This window comes from Papaver somniferum, chromosome 1 (genome assembly GCF_003573695.1).
Source record: "Papaver somniferum cultivar HN1 chromosome 1, ASM357369v1, whole genome shotgun sequence".
In the NCBI taxonomy this organism is placed as follows: Eukaryota; Viridiplantae; Streptophyta; class Magnoliopsida; order Ranunculales; family Papaveraceae; genus Papaver; species Papaver somniferum.
The window spans coordinates 66,425,446-66,452,578 of NC_039358.1; the positions used below are offsets into that span (position 1 = coordinate 66,425,446).

The 27,133-nt window shown below is 36.7% G+C and overlaps 3 protein-coding genes and 4 non-coding genes across 7 annotated transcripts; 2 read left to right on the plus strand and 5 right to left on the minus strand.

Moving 5' to 3' along the window:
• The first annotated feature begins 442 nt into the window (after positions 1-442).
• LOC113289759 (apyrase 2-like) lies at positions 443-3,821 on the plus strand. Its single transcript, XM_026539136.1, has 9 exons — positions 443-895; positions 984-1,112; positions 1,212-1,268; positions 1,365-1,457; positions 1,860-2,062; positions 2,228-2,319; positions 2,888-3,105; positions 3,231-3,420; positions 3,534-3,821. The coding sequence occupies exons 1-9, from the start codon at positions 599-601 to the stop codon at positions 3,647-3,649; spliced, it is 1,395 nt and encodes a 464-aa protein (XP_026394921.1). The 5' UTR covers positions 443-598; the 3' UTR covers positions 3,650-3,821.
• Positions 3,822-6,776: 2,955 nt separating this feature from the next.
• On the plus strand, positions 6,777-7,980 carry LOC113326134 (protein BASIC PENTACYSTEINE6-like). Its single transcript, XM_026573943.1, has 2 exons — positions 6,777-6,845; positions 7,036-7,980. The coding sequence occupies exons 1-2, from the start codon at positions 6,777-6,779 to the stop codon at positions 7,978-7,980; spliced, it is 1,014 nt and encodes a 337-aa protein (XP_026429728.1).
• Positions 7,981-18,724: 10,744 nt separating this feature from the next.
• LOC113329960 lies at positions 18,725-19,558 on the minus strand. Its single transcript, XM_026576816.1, has 2 exons — positions 19,367-19,558; positions 18,725-19,151 (listed from the first exon to the last, which is right to left on the minus strand). Exons 1-2 carry the CDS (start codon positions 19,526-19,528, stop codon positions 18,843-18,845), a joined length of 471 nt encoding a protein of 156 aa, XP_026432601.1. The 5' UTR covers positions 19,529-19,558; the 3' UTR covers positions 18,725-18,842.
• Positions 19,559-26,131: 6,573 nt separating this feature from the next.
• Positions 26,132-26,216, minus strand: LOC113342476. Its single transcript, XR_003356692.1, has one exon. It is a non-coding gene; the product is annotated as a small nucleolar RNA snoR118 (small nucleolar RNA).
• Positions 26,217-26,340: 124 nt separating this feature from the next.
• LOC113341991 lies at positions 26,341-26,411 on the minus strand. Its single transcript, XR_003356322.1, has one exon. It is a non-coding gene; the product is annotated as a small nucleolar RNA R66 (small nucleolar RNA).
• Positions 26,412-26,455: 44 nt separating this feature from the next.
• On the minus strand, positions 26,456-26,536 carry LOC113341997. Its single transcript, XR_003356326.1, has one exon. It is a non-coding gene; the product is annotated as a small nucleolar RNA R38 (small nucleolar RNA).
• Positions 26,537-26,632: 96 nt separating this feature from the next.
• Positions 26,633-26,717, minus strand: LOC113342008. Its single transcript, XR_003356328.1, has one exon. It is a non-coding gene; the product is annotated as a small nucleolar RNA R38 (small nucleolar RNA).
• Between the last annotated feature and the right edge of the window lie 416 nt (positions 26,718-27,133).

The window sequence follows — 27,133 nt, forward strand, 5'->3', positions numbered from 1 at the left end:
ACTTGTAAAGTTAAACGTTCAAGGAAAGAAAAGAAAAATTAGTAGTTGAATTTTGGCCATTTTGAAGATTCAAGAATTACAGTTGTATGTAATCTACTTGAACTGGATTATGTTATGTAAAATTTAACCATCACACTTTGTCTATATACGGTTGTTGTCTTACATTTTGCAACCGACTCCATCCATCCTTACTTGCCCACCGTCGGTCGATCATCAACCATCAAACCCCATCATCTCCACAAACAAAACAAGATTAATTAATCAAATGAACTCCTTTTCCCAAATCTTACTCCACGTGTAAACTTAAAAAACAAGCGAATTAAAGTTTAAACGAAACCGCCCGAAACACAATATCATTACGCCCCACCACAAATTCACCCATTAACCAATCAAGTCAACTTCTTAAACGATGCGTGCAAAAAACCCTATATAAATAAAAAAATCTTGATCGTCGCATTAAATCAAACTCCCAGTTTTTCTTCTTCTTCTACTCTGTTCTCTTCTCTAGATCCAAATTCTGGAAAGAGAGAGTCCGAGAAAGAAGAAAATCTAGGGATTTCATTTCACCATCATCATCTTCAATTGAATAATAATAACAATGAGGAGAAACAGACAAGAAACAATGTCAGAAAAGATGTACAGATTTAGAGGATTGATTTTAGTAGTATCAGTACCATTACTTCTAATCACATTTGTTCTGTTTTTAATGCCTCATTCATTTCAAAATGAAGAAGATGTTATTGTTAATCGGAAAGTAAATCCTGTTACTGCTGGATCTAAATCTTATGCAGTCATTTTTGATGCTGGTAGTTCTGGTAGTAGAGTTCATGTCTATTGTTTTGATAGTAATTTGAATCTTGTTCCTATTGGAGACGATCTCGAACTCTTCATTCAGGTAATTATTTAATTTTCGTGATGTATATTGAGATTTGGATTTTGAATTGGTTTGGAATTGCATTGATTGTGTTTTGAATTTGGTGTAGAAAAAACCAGGGTTGAGTGCTTATGCTAGTGATCCATACTTAGCTGCAGAATCACTTCAGTCGCTGTTACAGAAAGCCGAGAATGTGATTCCGAAGGAATTACTTAGGAAAACACCAGTTAGAGTTGGGGTAAAATTTTAGTTCATTTTGTTTTTCTTGGTTGAATTGTACTTCGTTTATACTGTTTTGATTATGCTTGATGCTAATGTTTTTCTAAATTTGTTGTAGGCAACAGCGGGTTTGAGGCAATTGAAAGGCGATGCATCAGAGAGGATTTTGGAATCGGTTGGTGACATTGATTTCTTTTGTTTTTTGAAGTTTTTGTTTGTCAATTTTTATGTTGAGAAATTTGACAAGTAGGAAGTATGATTTGTTTTACAGGTGAGAGATTATCTTAGAGAGAATAGTACATTGAAATCAAGTCCTGATGCAGTCACCGTTTTGGATGGGACTCAAGAAGGTGCGTTTCAGTGGGTATGTTGTAAAAACACTTCTCTCGTGCTTTGTGACACCATGATTTTTTGGTTTCTTTTTGAACATTGTTTTTCTGGTGTTTGTTTCATTTTCATTTCATGTTTTTATGCTGGACAAGTACTCTTGTAGATACTTAATTGAAATTATTGCTATGCAAATTATCCTGAGGGGTTCAAGTTAACACTTGAGATAAATAGTAATTCAAAAATGTAGATTTGTTTAGTATGACATGTTGTCAAGTTTCCATCTGATGGACTTGGTGTTGATACTTGCCCCCAAGTTGGCATTTCGTCCATTTTACCCTATGTTTTTATTGTTGTTTTATCAGTGTTCTCTTTATATCCTTATTAATAGTCGTGGCATCAAATTAGATTGTAAGGTTGTAACCTCTCGTTTTTATAGGTTACGATAAACTACCTGCTAGGGAATTTGGGAAAGAAATATACAAAGACAGTTGGAGTAGTTGATCTTGGAGGTGGATCTGTTCAAATGGCATACGCTATCTCAGCTGAGGATGCTGAAAGAGCTCCAAAACCATCAGATGGGGGTGCGTACGTGAAGGAACTGTTTCTTAAGGGAACCAAATACTACCTATATGTGCACAGGTTATCTATCTTACTCCAACTATTGATGCCATGGCTTCTAGGATTTTGTGTCTCTGGATTTGTTGTGTGGGAGGAGTATGATGTAAGATTTGGGTAGCAAGAAGATTTTCCCTTTTGGAAGCGTTTGGAATAACATTTTCAAATGCTTTGGATTTATCGTTGCAGTTACTTGCGTTATGGATTACTAGCAGCTAGAGCAGAGATTATCAAGGCAGGAGATGGCTCTGGCAATCCCTGCATCTTGTCTGGTTATCAAGGTATGCTGTTAATAGTTTCGCAGGCAGTCTAGTTTCCACAGTGATTATACAATCCGAACTTTCGTTTTCACAAAAAACGAAAACATACACAAGCCACTTTTACCCCCTAACAGCAAACAGAAGTTTATAACTTAAGTGGCTCTGTTTGCAAATCACTTTTCTCATGATCAGGACTATGCTTGAAAGAAAGTGAAAAACTAATCCTTATCCTATGTGTACACAGGGATTTAGCCTTACGTTTTGTCGCACTTATCATTTTTTTCCTGTGATTTCCTGAGAAAATAGAAGAACACCCAGAAGCCTGACTGTATGCATGAGATAATTTTGTTACAAGTACAGAAAATCGTTCGTGATTATATAAACTGATTCCCAGAAACTTGAACATGGTAATTACTGCATAAGTCCCTGATTTTCTAAGGGGAAGTGCCATGCTTGAAGCAGGCAGACACCTTATATTGCAGTGGATGAATGATACTGTATATATTTTTGTTTGATATATTTTGACCTGATTCCAGGCTCATAGTGAAAAGAAAATATTTGAGGATAACTGTATTGTTTATTTCTCAAGGTTCTTACAAATATGGTGGAGCCGATTATGATGCATCAGCTTCTCCTTCTGGCTCCAATGTGAAGCAGTGCCAGAGAGTAGCTTACAAGGCTCTAAAAATTGATGAACCAAAGTGCACAGCGATGAAGTGCACATTTGGTGGGATATGGAATGGCGGTGGTGGGGATGGACAGAAAAATTTATTTGTTGCCTCATTTTTCTTTGACCGTGCTGCTGAGGTAATAATGATCCATGAGCAAACATACTTGAGAGTTGAGACCACTTAATCTGGTCAAACATCATATGAACACTCGAGGCCCTTTGCTAGTTAGCATCCTAACTTAGATTATATTTCAAACTACAGGCTGGTTTTGTGAATCCGAAACTCCCTACGGCTCAGGTTCGGCCCATGGACTTTCTGGATGCAGCTGTGCGTGCCTGTGCAACAAAACTAACAGATGCTAAGAGTGCCTATCCACATGTGGAGGCGGATAATCTCCCATACATATGCATGGACCTCATGTATCAATACACTTTACTCACAGATGGATTTGGTATGTTAAATCATTACAATGTTAATTACAAATGGATTCAGATAATCAGTAACTTCTCCACTACATATCCCCATTCACTCAACCCTCTCTATTTCTTTCTATTTTTGTAACAGGGCTAGCTCCAAGACAACTGATAACATTAGTGAAGCAGGTGAAGTATGGGAATTCCTTGGTTGAAGCTGCATGGCCTCTAGGAAGTGCCATTGAAGTTGCTTCTTCTTCAAAGTGAAGATTGTAACGAGTATGATTCATTATCATTAGCCATTTGTAGACTGTTATATCTTACAGGAAATACCAATTTATAACTTCAAATATACAGCAGTCTGTTATTTTTTTGCTTCTGCAATACAATCATACAAAATGACCTAATATATCACAACAATAGAGTTGGACTTATTTCATTTACATTTAATTCAAGTTACTTTACAAAATAAAACACAAAAATCTACTCATCTTACATAGTTCGTTATGTAATGAAGAGTTTAATGTCGATTCCAGTTTCATTTGGTTCCAGTTTCCTGGAATTCCTTAATGATTATTTCATTCCGTTCTTGCCCTCGTGTCTGAAATTCCAACCATATCGCTTAAATTCACTAACTTCCCAGACCAACCTGTTCTGTATTCAATTCGGGTGGATGATACCGATGGCCAATTGGGAGGGGTCGAACCCATTCACACTGTCACTGGGTCAGAAAATGTTTGAGCACATTCCTTTAAAGTTTGACTTTTGCATCACAGTTATTGACTTCATTTGACAAGTCTAACTACTTAGATGCTTCAACGTGCATAGCATGAACGATAAGCTTCGGAAGTTTCAACACATTTCTTCTTCTACTACTTTCTTCACATTTTCCAGAGTTTTTATGGGGTAAACTTCAAATTCACATTCTTCAGTACAAGTTAAACTACCAAAAATAACCGTCTCCTTTTATTCTGCACTGTTAGATTCTTAACCAACGGTGCTCATTCATTCAAAAACGAGGGAAATAACATAGTCAAAAGTAATGAAATTTATGCAGTAATTCTTTCCCGTGTTATATATTACTTTAATAACTGAACGACACGAGAAGGATAGTGCGATTTCCACGACAAGCAGGATTTTTGGGTTGGGTTTCTCTTCTTCTCTCTGGAAGCTTCAGAAGTAAGCTTTTGTTTTCTTCTTTGTTCTCTTTAATTCTCTTTAATGGAGGTTTCTTTTGTATTTGGCTATCTCTATCTGACTTAGCGCATCTCTGAAGCTTGCAGGTCTTGACTTCCTTCTATGCTGAATTTATTTTTGCTATCTGAATAGCATTGAATTTCTTATGCTAGCCTTAGCATGCATGTAACTTACTATGGTCAATGTTTGTGGATTATCAAATATCATGTATCAAGTAGTTTTTGGCAAGTTTACTTTTGATGGTCTATTTGCAATGTCCTTCTTAGTTCTTACCATGATGAAATTCAATAAGACCCCATTGCAGTAGGTTTTTGAGATTTTGATTTATTGAATAGTGAAACTGTGAACACACAGATCAATGTCATCCGAGTATTCACAAATAATGCGCGCAGACTCATGACAATACAGTAAATAGGCTTCGCCTGAGGGGAATGGATTGGTTATGTCGAATTCTTGACTCGGAGTTCTAATACTCTTCCTCGTCTCATCAACTACAATCATTGTCCTTAGCTCATACAATAAGATAAATAGTGGACGAAGTATGAAATGTACGAACATGATATACCATAAGTACCAAATTGAACATACAAAGTATAAATGTATGAACATAGACGAAACGATTAACTTATATGATTCTCACTTAGATCTCTGTCTCTGGGATTGGATTTTTCATTATATATGTGAGGGTTACAGACATAGTCGAATGACTTTGAGATCAATATAAGCCTGCGTAGCAGGAGGAACTTCACTTACACTTTCTCTATCTCTCTGTCTCTCTCCTATTCTCTTCTCAATGTTTTTCGCCCCCCTTTCACTTGGGAGAGGGGTATTTATAGGGTGGTTACGTGGGGTCCACTTCTGAAGCCCGTTATAACTTTATCCTCTTGTGCCGCTTACACAAAGGTTTTCGTGTTCTCGGTTCTCTCTCCTCCACAGGCTGACTGACACGTATGCTGTTTGAGGGTATTTAATGCGGGTAGTTGAGATGTCTGTCCGCGGTAAACAACTGTCCTCTGCCCCTGTCTTGTTTGCGTCAGTCTGACTATCCCCAGCCGTAGATCTTAGATCTTTCTGGGGATAGGATAAAGTGACTCTTGGGTTATCCTCCAGTGCTTCGCAGTGTTCTAGTGTTTCTGTCTCCTCGATCCTCTACCGTTGGATCTGGCGGGTGGCGACGCTATCTTGACAAGGCGCGTCTCTTGGCTGTCCACGTATGATATCATATCTTGATGCTCTCAGCCGCATGTCCTCCACGTGTATCTTTGTGGACACGTGACAGAAGATGAAATGTGTACCTACAGAAACATTGAAAGAAACTGTTTCCTGTGAAATTGTATTCATGACCCGTTGTATTTGGTTTTTGTGTTTTAGTTAGTACTACTTTGTATATGCAACAGACCAGAAATTCAGTACCCTCTGCAGTCTTTGGATTTGAAATTGAAAATTGCTGATATGCAAGCCCTTGTATTCCATGATGTATCATGATATTGTTAGACTGGAAAAAATGCATTTTACAGACATGAAATGTTTCTGGGTTCAGGGTGGTGTTCTGAAGAACTTTTCACTGGAACTGGGTAATACCTAAACCGAATTTGTGATTTTGGTCCTCGGGGTTCATTCAAATAGAAACTAAGAACTGGTAGTTGTTTAGGTCCATGTACCATGGTAACAGTCGTTTGGTAGTTTTGATTAGGAACGTAGAATTGATTTGGATTGGTTGTGACATGTTCTTATTAGTAAATACTAATAGTTAGTCTGCAGAACACTTCGACTTGTATATACCAGTTACACAAAGTTCTGAATTCAAAATTTCCATCTATCAACTATCATCAGGCATGCTATTTTTTGTAGCACTACGTATTCTATTATGTGGCTTGTGCTTCTTTGAAGATACGCAATCTAAGTTTACTGGGTCTGCAGTGGTATTTGTTGGGACTAGTGATTTCCATCTGAGATTTTTTGGATGGTTTCTTAGGTTTTATATTTGCACCTGCTTAAGGTTTTTCCAAGGCATGCTTCTTATCTTTGGGAGTTTTTTCTTTTCTATCCAGCTCGTAAAACCATTTACATTGCTGGCGTTTTTTCTTTGTTTGCGACCAACTGGTCTGATGTTGTAATCACATCGAGTGTTGAACTTATAATGTGACAGTAGAAAATTCTTCTAGCATCAACATAGTTCCGCGTGGATATTTGTAAAATGGATGATAGTGGGCAGCATGGTAATGGGAGGCACAGACATGAGTCTTACAAACAGTTTCACCCTCAGGTATAGAAGCAACTAGAGATCCATCTATTGTGGACTCTTTATTTACCTCCTTCTATTCTATATTGTTCTGTTGAAACACTTAAGTTATGCAAAGGAAAATTATCATTTTACATATTTCAGCACTCATTGGCAAATTGCGAAATACTGATAATTCGATCCTCCCACAATTTTACTGGTGCAATTTATACTTCCCCCACAACTAATGAAGGATGACCAGGCAAGGATAATGAAATTCATGAGCATCTTAGGTGACAGGGACACTGCAATCAGAGAACGGAATTTGGCTATCTCAGAGAAAGAGGCTGCTTTGGCTGAGCGAGATCTAGCAATCATGCAAAGAAATGCTGCCATTTCTGAGAGGAATAATGCAATGATGGAGCGAGACAACGCTTTTGCTGCCCTCAAATACAAACTGAAGTCTTCTGTGATAGGCAGTAGTGTGTCTCCAACATGCCCCTCAGAGTTTGATATTGCACGTGGAATGACATACATGCACCACATACAGCACATGCAGCAAAACCCAATGGCAAAAGCTTCATACAATCCAAGGCAGATGCACATACATGACAATACCTCCTTATCAGCTGTTATGCCGGAATCTCCGAAACCTGGACCGGGTGGGCGTCCAGTGGAGAACAAGGTCATATCATCCAGCGAGATGACAGCATCAAAGCCGCCTTCAAGAAAGAGGGCTAAGAGAGAAGGTGAGGGCCTGAAAAAGCCTGCCACAGTTGCCAACACGTATGAGCAGTTAATGTTTGGTAATGGGAGCGGTGAAGAGGAGGAAGACCAACAGTGGACGAAGTTGGAGCAAAGAGGGCTAAAACAGGTGAATTTTGACGCGTCTAATATGCTGCCTCCTGTTTGCTTGTGCACCGGTGCCCTACAACAGTGCTATAGATGGGGTAAAGGAGGTTGGCAGTCTGTTTGCTGCACAAAAACTCTGTCGGTGTATCCTCTGCCTGTGATGGATAATAAGCGAAGCTCTCGCATTGGTGGAAGGAAGATGAGTGGCGGCGCTTTCACAAAGCTCGTAAGCCGGTTGTCTGCGGAAGGTCATGACTTGTCATTACCACTTGATCTAAAGGATCATTGGTCTAGACATGGGACAAATCGCTACAGCACCATCAAGTAGGAACACAGCAAGAAGGTAAAAACAATACTGGACATAAATTAACTTATAGGATGACCCTAATAGTGGTATAAGATTGCTGAAACTTGTTATGTGGTATGATCACAAAGATACATGCAAGCTTTTGAATAGAATATTCGGATCACAAGTATCAGGTATGAAGGAAGTGCGAAACAGGAAGGAACGAAGGGAAGAAGGTTCGATAAAAAAGAACAAGGTTTCCTCTCTCCTGAGATGAGATGAACATACATTTTGTGTTTGTACAAAGTTTGGTGGCGGCTAAGTGTCTTATCTGAAGTTTCATCTTTTTGTTAGATTAAGAACTGCTAAGTTTCAAAATTTCTGTGACAGTTTCCAGTCCTACTTTTTACACAGAGCAAATACACTGAGCACTATCCGTTCCAATGAATGTTATATTAGAGGAACCGAATAACAAAACCAGTCATAAAAACAACCCAAGGTGACCAAACTTGTGGTACAAAAACCCCACTCAAATGTTGGGATTCATTAAAACTTTATCTTAAACTAAATTGATACAAAAACCCCAAATTTTAAAAAATTGATACAAAAATTCCAAATTTCAAAATTGGTTTCATCAAATTTTATGATGAAACCGAAAATTGGTTTCGTCAAATTTTATGAGGTTTCGTCAAATTTTATGATGAAACCAAATTATGATTTCATCAAAATTTTATTTCTTGGGATTTTTATGTTACTTTTGTTTTGACGGTTTTTTGTGGATGGATAGTGACACATTTGGGGTTATAACTCGCGGACCGAACCAAATATAAACAATATCTTTAATTTCTTTCTTGTTACGAAGCTACAGACTAGTAGCATAGGCGGAATTCTGGGTCCATAGGCGAGTTCATATTGCCTTGGGAATCCCTTCAATCAGAATTGTTCACTTCTCCGTGCCAATCTGGAAGTTAAATCTTACAAATATTTTGGAAGTTTAGCGGTTACAAATATTGCCTTGGGACGGAGCCAGGATTTATTGTTTGGGGACAAATATATATAGGAAAAGTAGTAATGTCGTGAAAGTAAGCAGCCGAAGGCTGCAAATTTTTTTGGCCGTTATTTTTTCTTTCAAATGATGTCACCAAGATACCCACTGAGTTGTAGACGTTTAAATTAGTGGTTGGATTTAGTATTTTGATAGTTTCCATTTCTTGTCGACGTAATTTTTGTATTCAAGCCGAGTTTATATGATAAATGTGTACTAGCAGTACTTTTTATAGTAAATATAGTAGAGAATTCAAAGTTCTTTAAGTGATATATAAAGATAAGGGGGACGAATTTATAAATACTTAAAATTTTCAAGCCTAATAAGATAATTACTTAAAGCCTAATATGTGATTTGAAAATTTTAGGGGGGACTGATGTCCCCACTAGACCTTCTGTAGCTCCGTGCCTGAGTATTTCTTCAGAATAGCTCAATAAGACCAGCCCCCTTGAGCCAAGTGACGAGACATTAGTGATACTGACCCTGTTGCATCAAGTGGTCAGTTCACAGAACCATAGGATTGAGGATGAATTGGGACAGTTTGCAAAACCGATTGCGTTTTAATTTATTTTAAAACCGATTAAGATACCAGATTACATGATTGAATATTATAAAGTAGGAATTACCTATAGGTACTAGTTTAGTGATACTAATTAGTGGCAGGTTCACCTACTAAAGCCCAGTAACCAGAGGTCCATAATTAAAAGAAAACATAAAAATGGATCTAACTTTTTAAGTCCAGGTCCTGCACACATGTGGGATAACTAATGCGAAATTTTTAAATACCTAAAATATCCTGCTAGTCCTACATATATTTAAGCAGGCTATTTCAAAGTTTCCAAAATTCTTTTTAGTTATTTCTCAGATCCCGTTTCTGCTGCTCGAGAAGATTAGGGTTTCTGAAGATTTGTTTCGTGATTATTACAGGTATGTTTCGTAATCTTTTTTGTTTCTTCTTTCTGCTATTGTTTTTCTTTAAGGAATCATGGAGCTTGGTCGTTTTTGTTCTTGATTATGAATCTTGTTCGTATTTATTCAGTTTGGTTAGATTATTATGTTTTAGCTTATTTTAGCTTTCGATTTCATTATCTTTCTGTTTTCGCTTCAAAATCAGGCTTGTTTGTACTTTCAGATCGTATTATCCAGCAGTACATATACATAATACTCATAGAGCTCGGTCGTTTTTGTTCTTTATTTTATGAATCTTGTTCGTATTTATTCAGTTATTTGGTTAGATTATCATGTTTTTAATGATTTTTGCTTTCGATTTGATTATCTTTCTGTTTTCGATTTGTTTGTACTTTCAGATCGTATTATCCATCAGTACATATATGGAGTACTCATAGAAACTGCTCTTAGATTCTGTTTCTTTCATAGATCTCTCACTTTTTTTCAGTTTGATCCATCAGTACGTATGTGAAATACCGAATTATGTGCTTCGATTCTGCTGTTTCTCATAGATTCTTAATTATTCTTGTCATGCAGTTGATTTGTAGTTCATGAATTTGCAGTACATATATGGAATACTCATAGAAACTGCTCTTAGATTCTGTTTTTCATAGATCTCTCACTTTTTTTTAGTTTGATCCATCAGTACGTATGTGAAATACCGTATTATGTTCTTCGATTCTGTTGTTTCTTATAGATTCTTAATTATTCTTGTCATGCAGTTGATTTGTAGTTCATGAATCTGTGGTACATATATGGAATACTCATATAAACTTCTCTTAGATTTTGTTTCTTTCGTAGATATATCATTTTTTTAGTTTGATCCATCAGTACGTATGTGAAATACCGTATTATGTGCTTCGATTCTGCTGTTTCTCATAGATTCTTAATTATTCTTGTCATGTGGTTGATTTGTAGTTCATGAATATGCGGTACCAATATGGAATACTCATAGAAACTTCTCTTAGATTTTGTTTTTTTCATAGATCTCTCACTTTTTTTAGTTTGATCCATCAGTACGTATGTGAAATACCGTATTATGTGCTTCGATTCTGTTGTTTCTCATAGATTCTTAATTATTCTTGTCATGCAGTTGATTTGTAGTTCATGAATCTGCAGTACATATACGGAATACTCATAGAAACTGCTCTTAGATTCTGTTTCTTTCATAGATCTCTCACTCTTTTTAGTTTGATCCATCAGTACGTATGTGAAATACTGTGTTTTAATACTGTTACATCTTTGTCACATTTGCAGGTTCAAAACATGTCTGATGCTGAGTGTTCCAATCCAAATACCTACTGCTATGCATACATCTATCATAAGCATCATCATTTTGCTCACTTGTTTACTTTTAAGTCTAGTATTGATGACCTGAAATTTCTTATTTGTGAAAACTGGAGAACTTTGAACCCTTCTGATATTGTCATCACTTATGTTGAGAATGGTGTCAAAGTGCCTGTGACTGCTGACTTTCAACTTCATGGTCTCACTGCCTTGTATTTTTCAAAGAAATCGGCGTTCTTTGAGCTGCATGTGGAGTTTCTTTCTGTTGGTGCATGTAGTTCCTCTACTTTCAGCGACGTCGACAACAATTCAGATCTGATTATTGCAGCTAGAGATAATTATGAAACTGATGGCAAAGAAGTTTCTAAACCTCTTTTATCCGATAGGTGGGAGAATGTCTTTGAAGATCCGGACAAGCTTTTTCGTGGTGATGTTGATGCTGTTCGGTTAGCCTGTCAAAACTATTGTTTGAAGACTGGGTATCACGTTATGGTGGGCCCGGGAAAGTGTATAATTTTTAAGCGAAATGAAAACGGGCCTACAGTAATACCGCAAGTGCACGGTCGTCGGTTGTAGCTCGTGCAAGTACGGGTCGATCCACAGAGATTGGGAGTGTTTTGTAGTGTTTAGCTATTTGGGCTCTAAATTGCTATTGGGCCTAATGGGTTTGTTTTTAACAATGAAATGAACTGAGCTTGGGCTTTGGTCTCTGAATTAGGCTTTTGATTAAGCCTGAATTGGATTGGGCCTTTAATTGAGTTCATGCTTTGGGATTAAGCCCACAGTTGACTGAACTGGGCTTTGAGCCTTAATGAACTGGGCTTTGAGCCTTAATGAACTGGGCTTCAGTTTGTACAAACAATGGACAGTGGGCTTCAACTTTTGGTTCAAACCTGGGCTTGGTCTTGAACTGGTTTGAGCTTGGGCTTTTGGATTGCTGTGAGCCAAGCTCAGTTGCAGCAGCAGTGGCTTCAGCAGTGGAAGGAAAGTAGCAGCAACAGCACAAGCAGTGGAAGGAAAGCAGCAGCAGAAGGGTTGCAAGGCAAGGAGAAAACAGCAGCAGGGGGAGACAAGGCAACAGAACAAGGCAAGGAAGAAAACAGAGATGGCAGTGAAGCAAAGACAATGGAGAAAATTTACAATGGAAGCAACACAGGGCAAAACAGGGCAAAAGCAACACAGGGCAAAAGGATTATGAGAAGGTGACAGAACACAGCAACTACAAGCAGAGAACAATGCAAGTGAACCAAGGCCTAAGCCAAGGGCGGGGGAGATGGTGAAGCTAACAGTGACTAAGCTAAGGTTAGAATCCACCCTTGTGACCTATCCAGACAATGTAATTCTAGGTTGAATTCCTAATGGAACTAAGTGACAGCTAAGGTCAACTTATGATCCTAAGCATACAAATGGAATGGAAAGAGAATTAGCTTGCTATGAGCACTAATTTCTCCCATTGCTCAATCAAAACAATGCATCCTAAGCATACAAATGGAATGGAAAGAGAATTAGCTTGCTATGAGCACTAATTTCTCCCATTGCTCAATCAAAACTATGCATCCTAAGGCTCTAACCTAGCATTCCACTATCTAACAGTCCACTAAAGCTTCATCTGAGCCTCAGCAGTGAACTCAGAACATGAGAAAACAAATGGAATAACACATGATTGACAGGAACAACACAACATTTAAACTAACACACATGAACATCAACAGGATATTAAGAGGAACAACACACATTTAACAGGAACAGAGAACAAAATGGAAAACAGCAAATATAAACATTAACAGTTAACTTAGCAGTGAGATAAACATGAACAGGGCATAAAAATGGAAGAAACAGTGAACAAAAAAGATTGTAAAAGAAAACTGAAATTACACAGAACATGAAAGTCCTGGACGCCGGCTATTCCAGGCATAAGTTTTTTACATCACACCCACAGTATCTATTTATAGTTACAATCACAATTAGGGTTCTACACAAAAAATCCCTAAAATCAAACAGAAATTAGGTAAATTGTTTCTACCTAATTTGACAGTACAAATCAGACCCATATCTTCCAATACTCTCCCTAACAGAAAATTAGGGTTCTTTAATAAATTCCCCCAAATCAGAAAATTTAGGGTTTGGTAATTCTTACCCATAGTGATGTGATTACACGCTACTGACTTCGACCCACGCCTCTAATTGTTCTCCTGATGTTATCCACGCCTCCGATTGCAACTCTATTTCACCTAATTTGTCAATTTCACCTCTAGGGTTCCTGACATGGGAGAGGCGTGAAATTGAGTGATTAGGAGGACATAGAGTTGGTGAAAGGGGAAGTAATGATGTGGGTTAGGGTTGTTGAGTGATTTGAGAGGAGATGGTGGTGGTTGAGGTGGTGGTTGAGCGGGGCAGGGTAAGGTGGCGGACATGGCAGGAGCAGAGCTCGACTGCTCGAAGGAGGAAGATGAGAATTTGGGTAAGGTCTGTTTGGTTTGATGGGTATAGGGTTAGGTTGTTCGAGTGTGAGGCGGGCTCATCATATTTCGATGTCTTGCGATGCTAAGCCGTGGGGTGTGGAGATGAAGATTGATCTAACGGATAAAAGTGAAGATGCTGGCAGCGACCGTTGGATGCAGATATACAACGAAACTAACGGCACCAGATGGAGTTAGGTGTTGTAGTGTTAAGCGGAAGTATCTGGGTTTGATGCGCAGGCAAAGAAGCGATCGTTGGATTCAACTACAATCTAATCTGAAGGCTTGGAATTTAGGCACTATGGTGTTTGACAGAGACTTCAGATTTTGATGATCTATGAATGAGCGACCGTAGGATGATGAGTTGGATCCAATCTAACGGTTGAGAATGGAGGCGGGTATGGATATAGAAAATGGGTTTGGGTAAGGGTTTTGGGCTTTGGGTATGCCAAGCCCATATCTTCTTTAAGAACAATTCTTCCTTCTTGAGCCCATTTCCAGCTTTTTGGACGTGCGCTCCATTCTTTGCGGCTTCCTTGCGTAATTCCTCCCGGCTTTTCACTACTCTTCAGCTCTTTTCCGCTCCGCAAGTCATCCAGACTTTATTTATTACCTAAAAATGCAAAATTAAGTAAGAAAAATATTTATTCTTGAAAACAATGAAAATGCAGAATATGGGATAAAATGTAGAATTAATGCACAAAAGATGAGTTAAATGCCAAGAAAAATATATAGAAATATGCACTTTTTAGCACTCATCACGTTACAAAAGTGAAGAATGATCGTGAAAGGTTCACAATGAAATGCAGTAAGGTCCCATGCACTTGGATGATCCATGCAGTCGCCATTGATTCTACTTGCGATGTTTTTAGGATAAAAAAGTATGTTGGCAGGCACACTTGTAGAGGTAGTGTCAAGTTGAGAAGTCCTAAAGTATCGAAGAAGCTGGTACACAACCTTATTCATGATCGTGTCATGCACAACCCACTTACCAAGCCTCGTAAAATTGAAGATTACATAAAAGTTGGTGCTGGTGTTAATATCAAATATCACCATGCATATCATGGTTTAGAGATGTCACACCATGATATTTTTGGCAATGATGTAAAGTATTACTCTGATCTGGTTTGGTGGGTGAATTCATTGAAAGAAACAAATCTTGTCTCTTATGTGGATTTTCAGTTTAACGATGCAACTCAGACATTTGAAAGGTTATTCATTGCAATAGGCGCTTGTATAGAAGGTTATCAACTTTTTCGACCAATGATTTTTGTTGATGCAACTTTTCTGACCGGGAGATTTAGAGGTACCCTTATGGTTGCGACTTGTCTGAATGGGAATCAAGGCAAGTGCTCTTTCTTACGTTTTGAATGTTATTTTTACAATTTTTTTACTGCTATAACCGTTGGAACTTTTTGAGTATACCGTTTATATACTGCAAATTAACTAGTTTGTTACTAGTATACCATTTATGTACTGAAAATTTATTGTGTCTAACACACACAGATTCATATATGTAAGCATAAGACCCTTTTTTGTTAAACAGTATGGTTGTTATGTACTGGAAATTCTTAGTCTATTTTACGGTTTCAACTAGTATCTACAACCTGTTATATGCCTGTTAGTATAGCGACATAGTTTGTGACAGTATATGATATATGTATTGTTTGTTTTTTGCAGGTTTTTATCCGCTAGCATTTGTACTGGTCCCAGGAGAGGATGTTGACAGTTGGGATTGGTTTATGCGCAATATTAAGAACATTATTGATGACCGTCCTATCACGTTTATGTCTAATCGTCATGAAGGATTGTTGAGGGCTATTCCTGCACACTTTCCTACTTCCTATCATGGCTTTTGTTACTACCACTTGAAAGGAAACCTACCAATCAGGAAATCGGACGAGAAGTACAAAGAAGTGATGTCCTGTTTCAAAAAAGCGACTTCTGCTCTCACACCAGCAAGATATGAAGAAGCACTTATGGAAATGGAGTTAATGGGAAGGCCTGGCGTTGCTAACTATTGCCGCAATATGCCTAAGGAAAATTGGTCCAGCGCGTTCTTCACTGGCTGTAGATTTGGTCAGACTACATCAAGTGTTGTTGAGTCTTTCAATAATTGGATTCGGAAAGACAAGAGGTTTCCTGCCTGCGCCCTCGTTGACATGATCAGGTTTGTGTGTGTGTTTTTTTGGGTGTGTTCTTTGTTTTTTGTTCAGTTTTTTTTGTTCAAAAGTTTATTACAGGTGTTCTTTTTGTTCCATTCATAGGTTACGCATTATGGAATTGATGAATGAACGTCACGAACTGAGACTATGATGGACCTTGAGTTGCTCACTCCTACCTACCAGGCGTTACTTAAAGAACATATTCAAATTGGTCGAGTTTGGAATGTTACTCAGTCATCTGAGTATGAGTATGAGATTCATTCACCTAAGTTAGCTTTATTCCCTAAAACAAGTTCTTCTGCAGTATATCATACATGTAGTATTGAATCGTTTTTTTTGTTTCTTTTCTGTATTTGTTTGCAGTACTACATATAGGTATTGCTTTTAAGTTATTTGTGCTGAAAAAATTTCTGCACATCTACAGGTCTCATACTGTTAATCTAAGCAAGACTTGCACCTGCCAAAGATGGCGTGTTTATGGTTTTCCATGCTCTCATGCTACAACAGCTATTTCTGCCAAGGGTGATAGATACGTAGATTATATCGAAGACTACTTCAAAGTTACGAATTTTCAGCAGATGTATTCAATTGCTATCAGACCAATCCCTAATTACAACAAGCCAGAGCAGTATCTACCAGAGGATACTATCTCTCCACCTCATCCACGAGTTCCACCAGGTAGGCCAAAGGGAAATCGTATCAAAAATGCATGGGAGAAAGCTAGGAAGTCCGTCTGTTGTTCAAAATGCAAGAAGAAAACTCATCACAACAAGGCAACCTGCACTGTCATTCCTTCGTACCCCTGAGTTTTAGGTTTTCAGTTCTCCATGATTAGTTCTATTGTTCACAATGCAGATTCTGTTTCTGCATCATTTTAAACTTCTGTTTTCATTTTTTAGAGTACTGCAATATGTACTGTTTGATATATTTTTGGAACAGGGTAATTTGTGTTCATTTAGGACTCGTTAATCAGATAACATTATCCATTTTTAGTATTATTTGTTTTTTAGTTGCTTTCTAAGTTTGTTTTAAGAGTGCAGGAGTTATGTACTCTAAGTTGTTATCTAGTCTGTAATGAACAACTATCTGGATAAAAAAAAATTCCAGGTGAATGCACTCTGAAAAAATGTTACAATATGTTACACCTATACACTGCATAAATATTAAAACTATATCTTCCAGGTCATCATGGTTGTTCAAGATATTTTGAGTACAACTATTATGTCTCTGTGTTCTTCCAGGTATATTATGGTTGTTTAGGATTTTTTGAGTACAGCTATTATGTACTCTGTGTTCTTCCAGGTGACAGGAAATGTCATATAAGACACACCAAACACAGAGACCAGCTATGAGATTCATATTCTCTCCCATCATGATTAACTGATTTAGAGAGTCATATTCTTCAGTTGAATCTCATAGCTGATCTATGTTACATAAGACACACCAAAACACTTCATACTATGGACTTTTACCATCCAACATGTGAACATTTTTATAAGCGAAACAACTGTACATAGATTAAAGACAAACACCATAGTTTCGAGAACAGTTGTTATAAAAATAAGTAAGAACAATTAGTAAACTTTGATAGTGTCTAAAACAAACTAGTAAACTCTGAATATGTTCTCTAGGATAAATTCATATAAGTATTGTCTTAAAACCTTTTGGAGCATTAATATTCCAGCTCTCCTCAGGAGGAGATGTTGCTGAGAGTATGTCGCATGCTAAAGAGATCCTATTCTTATGCATTTTGTCCTTTAGTTTTTCGGGGTTTCCCAAGCTCATTCGCACTCCATCAATTACTTCCTCCTTTGCAACTTTCTTCATGATGTGCATGATATATATTGCACAATCTGGATAGTCTCCCTGTTGAGATGTTGGGTAACTGATCATCTTTACTCTGTGTACAAGTGGAAGGCGGAGGCTCGACAAGCGTTCATTAATTGCTAACAAGCAGTATTCTGCCATAAGATTAGCATTATCGAGATGCTCGTCTTTGGATACAGCTTCCCAAGTGTTGTAGTGGAAGAATTCGCCTTTCTCGCATGCATACACAAGAAGCGTCCAATGCACGTTTTTGATGTGACATTGGAATAATAGTCTTCCTGGTTCCTTCCTCCATATGCCTGATGGGTAAGAAGACAGCAATGTTTGCTGCTACTTGATGCACTGGGTCACTTAAACAAAATTGAAAAAGTAAAAAAAATAAATGTATATATATACATAGATATCAGTGTAGTAAATATGTACTGAAAATTATAGCGTAAAACACATATATGAAAGCATAATATTTGTTACAACATTAAAAAATAAATTGTTTCGTTTAGTTTCGGAGATATGCTATTCAAATTCTAAATATATAAAACAAAATAAGCATGAATTCGGATTCAATGTAAAACAGTATGAGAGATATGCACTGCACTTTACAAAGACATGATGCATGTTGTTTATCGAGATAAATTGGAAAACATACCCAGCCAGTTGGATCAATGTGGAGTACTGGAATGTACTTTCTTTGTCCATTCACCAGTTTCTCATTATGATATGCTTTTTTCAGTTGGTATTGCCAATAATTTATAAGATCTCCCTCTAAAGCCTTTTTATGTAGCAGATCTTCAAATGTATCTGCAGATAATATGTGATGACCAACCACAGCAGGAGCTTTCCAAGCACTGGTGCTGCAAATTCAAATAATCCAAATCATTTGTAAGTTTGATTCTAAACGAAGTACATAAAGTTTTGTTAAAATGCAAGGAACCTATCCAAGAGAGACTCACATTGAGGTTGCTTTGTCAAAAAAAAAGGAGAGAGGAGCGCTCTTTGTTGTGGACTCAAATCCTTATAGAAGGGAGATTTTCTTAGGTTCAACAACTTGCGTGCAGACTTCACTTTTTAGGCAGTTCTCGTAGATTTGGACCACCTTTAGCTTTTCTCTTTCTCACATTCTCGCCATCCTTTTTCTGAACTTTCTCTGTTGGGCAATCTTGTTCAACTGGGTTTTCAGTTATAGACTTTGTTTTTTCGCCTTTTAGTTCCAGACAGTCCTTTGCCACTCGCGAACTCAGGATCAACTCTTTTCTGCGGGTGGATCCGAGTTACTGGCTTATGAGGGGTGTATGTGATTTTTGGAGTAAGTTTCTTCTCCTTGGCTGAGATAGTCGGCTTTTTCTTCTCCTTGTCTATGACTGACGTAGTCGCCTTCTCTATTGGTTTGACTCCATTACTCTTTGTAGCCAGCCTATCTTCGAGTCTCTTGGCAAGTGTTACGTCATCTTCCTCTGATGTTTGACTTACCCAAGGTTCGTTATCCTTCAATATACCATAAATGTAAAAAAACAAATGAGAGACCAAAAAACCAAAAAAAAAAATGAACAAAATATAACATATGTATTGTCGGATTCTTTTCAGTACAGAACTTATGTACTCTTAGTTTCAGTGATTACATAACATATATACTGTTGGGTTTTCCCATGTTACTGAACATATTTGATGTTACTTTTCAATTTTTTGCTAATTATAATTACCTTCTGTAGCTTAGAAAGAAGTTGGAGAGTCTCAGCATATGCATTAGCTTTTTCGGCGCTCATATCCTTCTTTAATCGAGCTTCCTCTGCCTTTTCAGCATCTAAAACTGGAGACTTCTGTTTGAGAATCGGCAGCATTAGTACATATGCTAAAAGCATCATTAAAAACAAAACATAAACTCATTGAACAAAAGTAGATTTAGGTACGTATAAGACTCTCTAATTCTTTGTAGCTCTCTCCTTCAGCGGGTTGTTGCTTTCTGTCATTCTTAATTTTCTGCTTCCTTTCTACTTTATTGAATGGAATGGGATCCCAAGGTTTCCTTGTTTCCTGCATTTGAAACAAATCATACTACAAACTATTTGACTAAAAATTGATATACGTAATGCTGGTTCTATGTATCATAATAATATATGTACTAGGTTTTATAACATGTTCATACTTCTTGTTGAGGTTGATGAAGATCAGCTTTCAAACGAGCTTGTTCGGCTGCAGCTAAAACAATTGCAGAGGCTTCATTAAGTGTAGATGCAGTATAGATTTGAGCTTGCTCAGCCAAGGGATCCGTTTGAGCTTGATCTGATGCTCCTCTAGCAACTGGAGCTTCATTATGCGCAGGCGCAGCTGCAAGATGGATTTGAGGTGGATCAGGTGCACCTAGATCAATTGCAGGCTGCTGCACCTCTTCTCCATTTTGATCATCCGTTTCTAAACCTAAGTAAAAAGTTGGTCTTGAAACTTGTGATGGAGGATACAGATCTTTAACATAATACTTATCAAAGATTTGAGAAGATTCCATTTTTTTTCCAAGCTTGGTAAACTACCAGTCGACGGGTACTCCAGATTAAGACTTCCTAAGGATGAATAAGGATCTCCCATAATTTCAGCTTGTAGATATTTTGAGTACTCATCGGTATAAATACCCTTGCCATGGATGGCCAAGTCAATCAGTTTCTCCATCGGCACGGTATGCAGTTCTTTGAGACTCGGCGGCTCACAAACCAAGGCCATAAACTGCATATTCGGCAACATTTCTTCAAGAGATGCACCCTACATAAATGCAATGCCAAACCGTATTATTTTATAGGATGACAAAGTATGAAATTGACCTAACTAGTGTAACATTCAATTTTCTCACCCGTCTCTCTCTAAGAGAACCAATTTCCGATTCAATATTACCCAGAAATTGTGTCGCTGCTGTTTGTTGGAGTTCGGCTGCTTCAGCCTCGTTTTCAACATATAGTGATATGTTTTTGTTCAGTATTGCAGATATGTACTTGTATGCATTTTCAATATAGTGGATATGTACTGACAATTTTTGTTTTTTACTATTAATGAACTAATACTAGAAGGATTACAACTTACCTGTGATAGTTGTGGCATGCTTTTTTCCTCTTGCATCTCTTTCACCTTTCGCTCCAAATCAGATCGAGCCCAAATTTTAAACTGTGAAACCTCAAGATCGAATTGTGTAGGATTTTATTCAGAGCTTCCCATAACAGGCATGGTTGGAGTAGCATTTCCCTGTTCATTCCACTTTTCTTGCGTATCAACTGGATTTTCCTTTTCAGCCTCTGTTACCAAGGGAGTAGTTGTTGACGGAACGGTGTCATCTAAATCATCATGGCCTTCTTCAGAGCTACTGCTAGATTCTTCTTCTCCCGAGTTTGGTTATGGAGGTGGGTAAGCTCTGTGATGTATATCATTCAAAAGCTCTTCTAGGATACTCACATCAATGGGGAGGCCGTCCTCTTTCCTGCTCTGTAACTCGCCCCATTTTTCTGCAATTGTCAGCCTCAAATCTTCATGCTGTACTTCCAAATCCTCAAACTTTTATTGCCAATCTACTGTCAATGGTACGTCTTCAACTGGAAGCCTTTGAGAAATTTCATTCAACATTTATTTTTCATACATAGTATATTCATCCTTAAATTCTTTAGAGAACTGGAAAAGTACATATAACACACACATATAACCAGTTTTTGTATCAGTATAACATATATGTACTCAAATAAATAGTGCATATAACACACACACAATCATTTTGGTCAATCAGAAAATTGATTTTCTGATAGTGTCCTGCCTAAAAAAATCATTTAATGTATGAAAACATAAATAAGTATGCTTTAATTCACCAACTTTAATCAGTTTTTGAGATATGTACTGGTGCATCATTGTTTCCTAAACCAAAACTACAAGAAGCATAATGAAATAAAACTTATCCTAGTAATATGTATTGTTTTTCTTAGGGACTTACTGTGTATTGCGAAGCCTCCATATCCTTTAGAAACTCAACAGATATTTCTTTGATGTTCCACCTTGCCGCTCTTAGAAGGTATCGATCATCTGGTAATGCCAGTGGTTTCACCAAGTGAGTATGCTCCGCATACAACAACTGTGAAAAAATAACATCAATAGAATCAAATACATAATCTTAAATGACAGTAGAGTAAATATGTACTTGGGAAAAAAAAGCTTGTACTAGATGATCGATACCAGCAAATAGACAGGTCAGGCCAAGATACATTATTTGACTTCTCGAAATCATCAACTAAACCAAAGTACTTTTCTTTGGGTTTATGAGCATCTTTTGTTGTAAAAAACAAGGTAATACACATAAACAGGCATAGTAGCTTGACCATATCTTCAATTGTTTATTCAGTTTCTACTCTTGGTATCATGTACTCCATATCTTCATCATCTTCACTATCCGGTACTTCTTCATCACTGTCTTCGCCATCTTCAGATTCAGAATTCTTCTTCTTGATTCCAGTACGCTTGAGCAGGTTCAGGATGGCATCTTGTAGCATTGGTCTTCCAACTGTGTTGCTATCACCAAAGTGTCTAATGTAGAATGGTTTCTGTCTCCATCCACCACCTCCCATCAAAAAGGTGTCATCGGTTCTTCTTCCTGCCATTCTTGGCATTCCAAACATTACACCCATTTTTTCTGGTGTCGACGTGATAATCTGTGTTCCACCTCTTCTAACAAACTCAAATGTGAGCTCATTCTTGACTCGACCCCTTTTGTAACACTTCAAGTACTTTTTCACGGCACCTTCCAACTTTTCCCAATGACTTTCTGTGTACTTAGTGTGCCAGAACATCAAGAATATTTGTCCATAAGAAGATTCGCCTATCTTTTCCAATGTGGCTTCATTCAAAGTAAATTTACTCGTCTTCATTCTGGCAACCAGGCTATGTAATGCTGTGAAACCAGACCTATACAACTTCCTAACAATTTTGGCACAACCTAACCTGCAAAATTTAATTGGTTTTATTTCAGTATAACATTTATGGACTGCACATTCATCATCTCATAAACACAATCAATCAGTATTGGCCTTATGTACTGCATATCCAAAGATCATTATCACATAAATGAAAATTAGACACATAAACAAAGAAACTGATGAATTTAGAGTACATAAACACTACAATGTCTCGGTTTTTGAATTATGGGCTGACAATTATGTACCAGAAACACAAACAGTGATAAATAGACACATAAACAATGTTACTATGTACTGCCAAAAAACAACCTAATTCAGAAAAAACCTCAGTATTTTATATATGTACTTGTGGTTCTATGTATCAGAAAAAAAATATAAAACACATTGCATATCACTTTTGATTCTTATTCTACAGTTTTTTAGTTATGTACTGCCAATTCTAAGTGCTAGAAACACAAAGTAGAAGTTGCATGTAAACTATGATGGGTATTCATAAATTTTTAATCTGTACCTCAAATATGTACTGGTGGATCTATGTCCCAGAAACACAAAAAAACATACTAAAAGTGTTAGAAATAATATCTTTTTTCTGATTTGGTGCGTTTTTACTCTGTTTTCTTCGTTTCCGGGTTAATACATCTGGAGATTCATCGTCCGATGAACTTTTAGCAGCTTTTTTTTTTGATTTTGGTGTTACAACCTTTTTACTCTTTTTCCTCGTTGATTTTCGTCTTGAAATTCTTGAATCGTCTTCTGATGTCCTAGGAGCAGTGCGATCATCCATTATTGTTTCTTCTTCTTGGATTGTTCTTGTGACTTTTTTTTCTTGTAACCATTATCAGAATCTAGGTTTTAAGGTTTTTCTCTGAATAAGAATTGTTGTTTTCAAACTAGCAAAATCTCTGAATGAATTTTGAGATTTATTGTCTCTGAATGAATTTGGGTTTTGATTCTCTCTGAATTCTCTCTGTGAAGAGAAAAGTTTCTCTCTGAAATCTCTGTCTTGTAAGAGCTAGCACTATGGAGGGGTTCATCCCCTCCCTATCCCACTATCCCTTAAAAACACAAAAAAAACAAGTGCTATGGTCTCCCAAATCCCTACTCATGTAGGGATATTCACAGGAATCCCTACATGGAGGATCACATCTGATCCCGCTTGTAGGGAAGGGAAACCATACGGCTACTCAGTTGACGAATTTTTTTACACTTTACGGCCATTAAGTAGCCGTAACATTTTTTCTGGTTTTTAAAGTTTTACCTTAAAACTTTCCATTTTCACTCTTGTTTTTACTAAAACTCATTTTTTACCTATTATATATCTCTTTTTTACCCTAAAATATCTTTTTTACCTACAAAAATAAATTGAAAAAAAAAATACGGCTACTCAGTAGCCGTTGCATATAGAGAAAGGAAAAGAGGGCACCATAGTGAGGTTGGCTTCCTTGTGTTATCCCTTCCATACATATGAGGGATAGGGAAGGGATGAGAGCCACCATAGTGCTAGCTCTAGCGTTAAAATTCATTTAATGAATTTTTTTTCAGAGGTTTTCGTACGGGAAACAAAACCGTAAGAAAGTGGTGGATCTTCACACGTGTGGTATGCTGGGATAAGCTGGTCATTTTGCTAGTTTCAAATAATTAGGTTTGAAACTAACAAAATGACCAACTTACCCCAGCACTATACACGTGTGAAGATGCACCACTTTCTTACGGTTTTGTTTCCCGTACGAAAATCGTTGAAAATAGTCAGAAATTCATTAAATGAATTTTAACATTACAGGACAGAGATTTCAGAGACAAACTTTTCTCTTCACAGAAAGAATTCAGAGAGAATCAAAACCCAAATTCATTCAGAGACAACAGATCTCAAAAATCATTCGAAGATTTCGCTAGTTTGAAAACAACAATTCTTATTCAGAGAAAACCCTAAAACCTAGATTCTGATAATGGTTACAGGAAGAAAAATCACAAGAACAATCCAAGAAGAAGAAACAATAATGGACTATGTTGCACGGACACGTGACACAACACGGTTACGAGAACACGTCAAATCTCCAAAAAGTGGATTACGGGGACACATTTGATTATTATCTCCACCATTAAAATGAGATTTTACAACAATATGCTCCATAAAATAATTGTTCTTATTTGTATAATACTTAATTGTTAATTAAAAAATTAATAATAACGAAATAATGGTAAAGTTTCTCATAAATAATGCTTGGATTTAACTAAAAAGATAATAAATTAGCGTCATATTTAGTTTATTTTAATTTCCTAAGCCACAATTAATTATTTATGGTGTGTCCGAAAATGTCCAAATAGTGTTAGCAAAGTGTCTAATGTCGATTTTTATGCGACATGTGATGTGGAGTGTCCATGCGACTTGTGATGTGGAGTGTCCATGCGTGTCGGCAAGTGTCATAACCGTGTCGTGTCCGTGCAATATAGATAATGGATGATAGCAATGCTCATAGGACACCAGAAGACCATTCAAGAATTTCAAGACCAAAATCAACAAGGAAAAAGAGTAAAAAGATTGTAACACCAAAATCAAAGAAAAAAACTGCTAAAAGTTCATCAACGATGAATCTCCAGATGTACTAACCCGAAAAACGAAAAAAACAGAGTGAAAACGCACCAAATCAGAAAAAAAAAAAAAAAAAGTACTATTTCTAACACTTATATTTTTTTGTGTTTCTAGGACATAGAAACACGGGACATATTTGAGGTACTAATGAAAAATTTATGAATACCCATCATAGTTTACATGCAACTTCTCCTTTGTGTTTCTAGCAATATGAATCAAAAGTGATATGCAATGTGTTTATTTTATTTTTTTTTAAAAGTGATATGCAATGTGTTTTATTTTATTTTCTGATACATAGAACCACCCGTACATATATAAAATACTGAGGTTTTCTCTATTATAAAACAGTCACCTTATAATTAATCAATCTTGAGCTTGAGGATCAAGTTTAAAAGGAATTTTAGTTCCTCTTGTAAATTTTGTCCACTCCATTAGCCCGTCGACAAAAGTAAAAACAAGATAAGCTGTGCATCATCGAATGATCTATTACCCTACTAGACATTCAATTTGAATCATAATCAACAAAAAAAGAAGTATTTAAATTAGGAGTATTGCAGTAGTGATCACTATTTGAATCATGAAAATAGACAATCGATCTTCATAAGTAATTTTAAATTTACTAAGTATAATCTATCATCATCCACACGATTCTGTTAATTTATCAGCACCAATGACAACAGGGATAACTGTTAATTTAAATTTTCAATCATCTATAAATCCTGTAGGGAAAAATTTATCAGAACTATCAAGAAATCTTAATGAAAAATGTATCCAATAGAAAAAACATTAACGAATTGATTTTCTTTGGAATTGTATAAAAACAAAAAAGAAACGACCAAAATCTAGAGCAAGCAATTAAATACAAATCAGAACATCTCAATTAAGTGATCTTAATGTTTCAAATTACAAACATCAAAGTTACTAAACTAGTTAAGGTAAAAGTATCAGAACTGGCTTTCTAGGCCGCATATCGATCAGTTAGCGCAGAAATTCTGCTCAGAGCCCAGTGCAAACTTCATCATATACTTAACCCAACAAATTAATCAAAAATTGAATGAACATCCTAACCAAATCAGAACAAACAAAAGCTTAAAGATAATAAACAGCTAAAATCAACGAAATAAAAGAAATTGTAATTTGTTCTACAAGGATCCTCAGAAAATGCTTATAGCTCTCATCAAGAAATAATCAGGTCTCAAAGATTACATTACCATCATTGGATCCTTGACATATAAAACAAGATTTTCTAAAATTTCACAAGAGATTTAAGTGTCAGATTTAACATTATCAGCACCAGTGACTAAGACAGGGATAACTGTTAATTTTAATTCTCATCATCCACAAATTCTGTAGAATAAAACTTATCAAAACCATTGACAGATTTCCTAGGAAAATATTGATTTCCTATTAAAAAGACAGTCAAAATCTAGAGTGAGCAAGTAGATAGTGTCAGAGCATAGAAAAATCAGCATATATTATATCAGACAGGGATAACTGATTGATTTCAACTTCTCATCATCCACGAAAAATAGATTCAGAATCAAAATATAAAATCAAATAAAGGCATCAGCTCTTCCTATTCAACTGAAAATCACAATACCCAATCCTTAGATTGAGTACTCAGTTCAAGTAGTAAGTGCTCATCATCTGCCACAGTATCAAAACAAACAAGAAAAAAACAGAAAACAACTTCTAGAAAGTGATCGGCTAATAAGATCTTAGAGAGAAAAGATGACCACGGTTAGGGTTTTACGAGCAATGCTGGTTCTGAAGCTACATCTTTATACGATTTTATTAGGGTTTTTCAATAATCTTAGAAGCATATGGGCCTACTTTTAGGCTCTGTTGGCCCAACTATTTTCTTACTATCCGGGAAGGAAACCCACAATAGTCTGACCGAGTCCTGAAGTGAAAAATATTTTGGGGATTGAACTTGTTTTCTC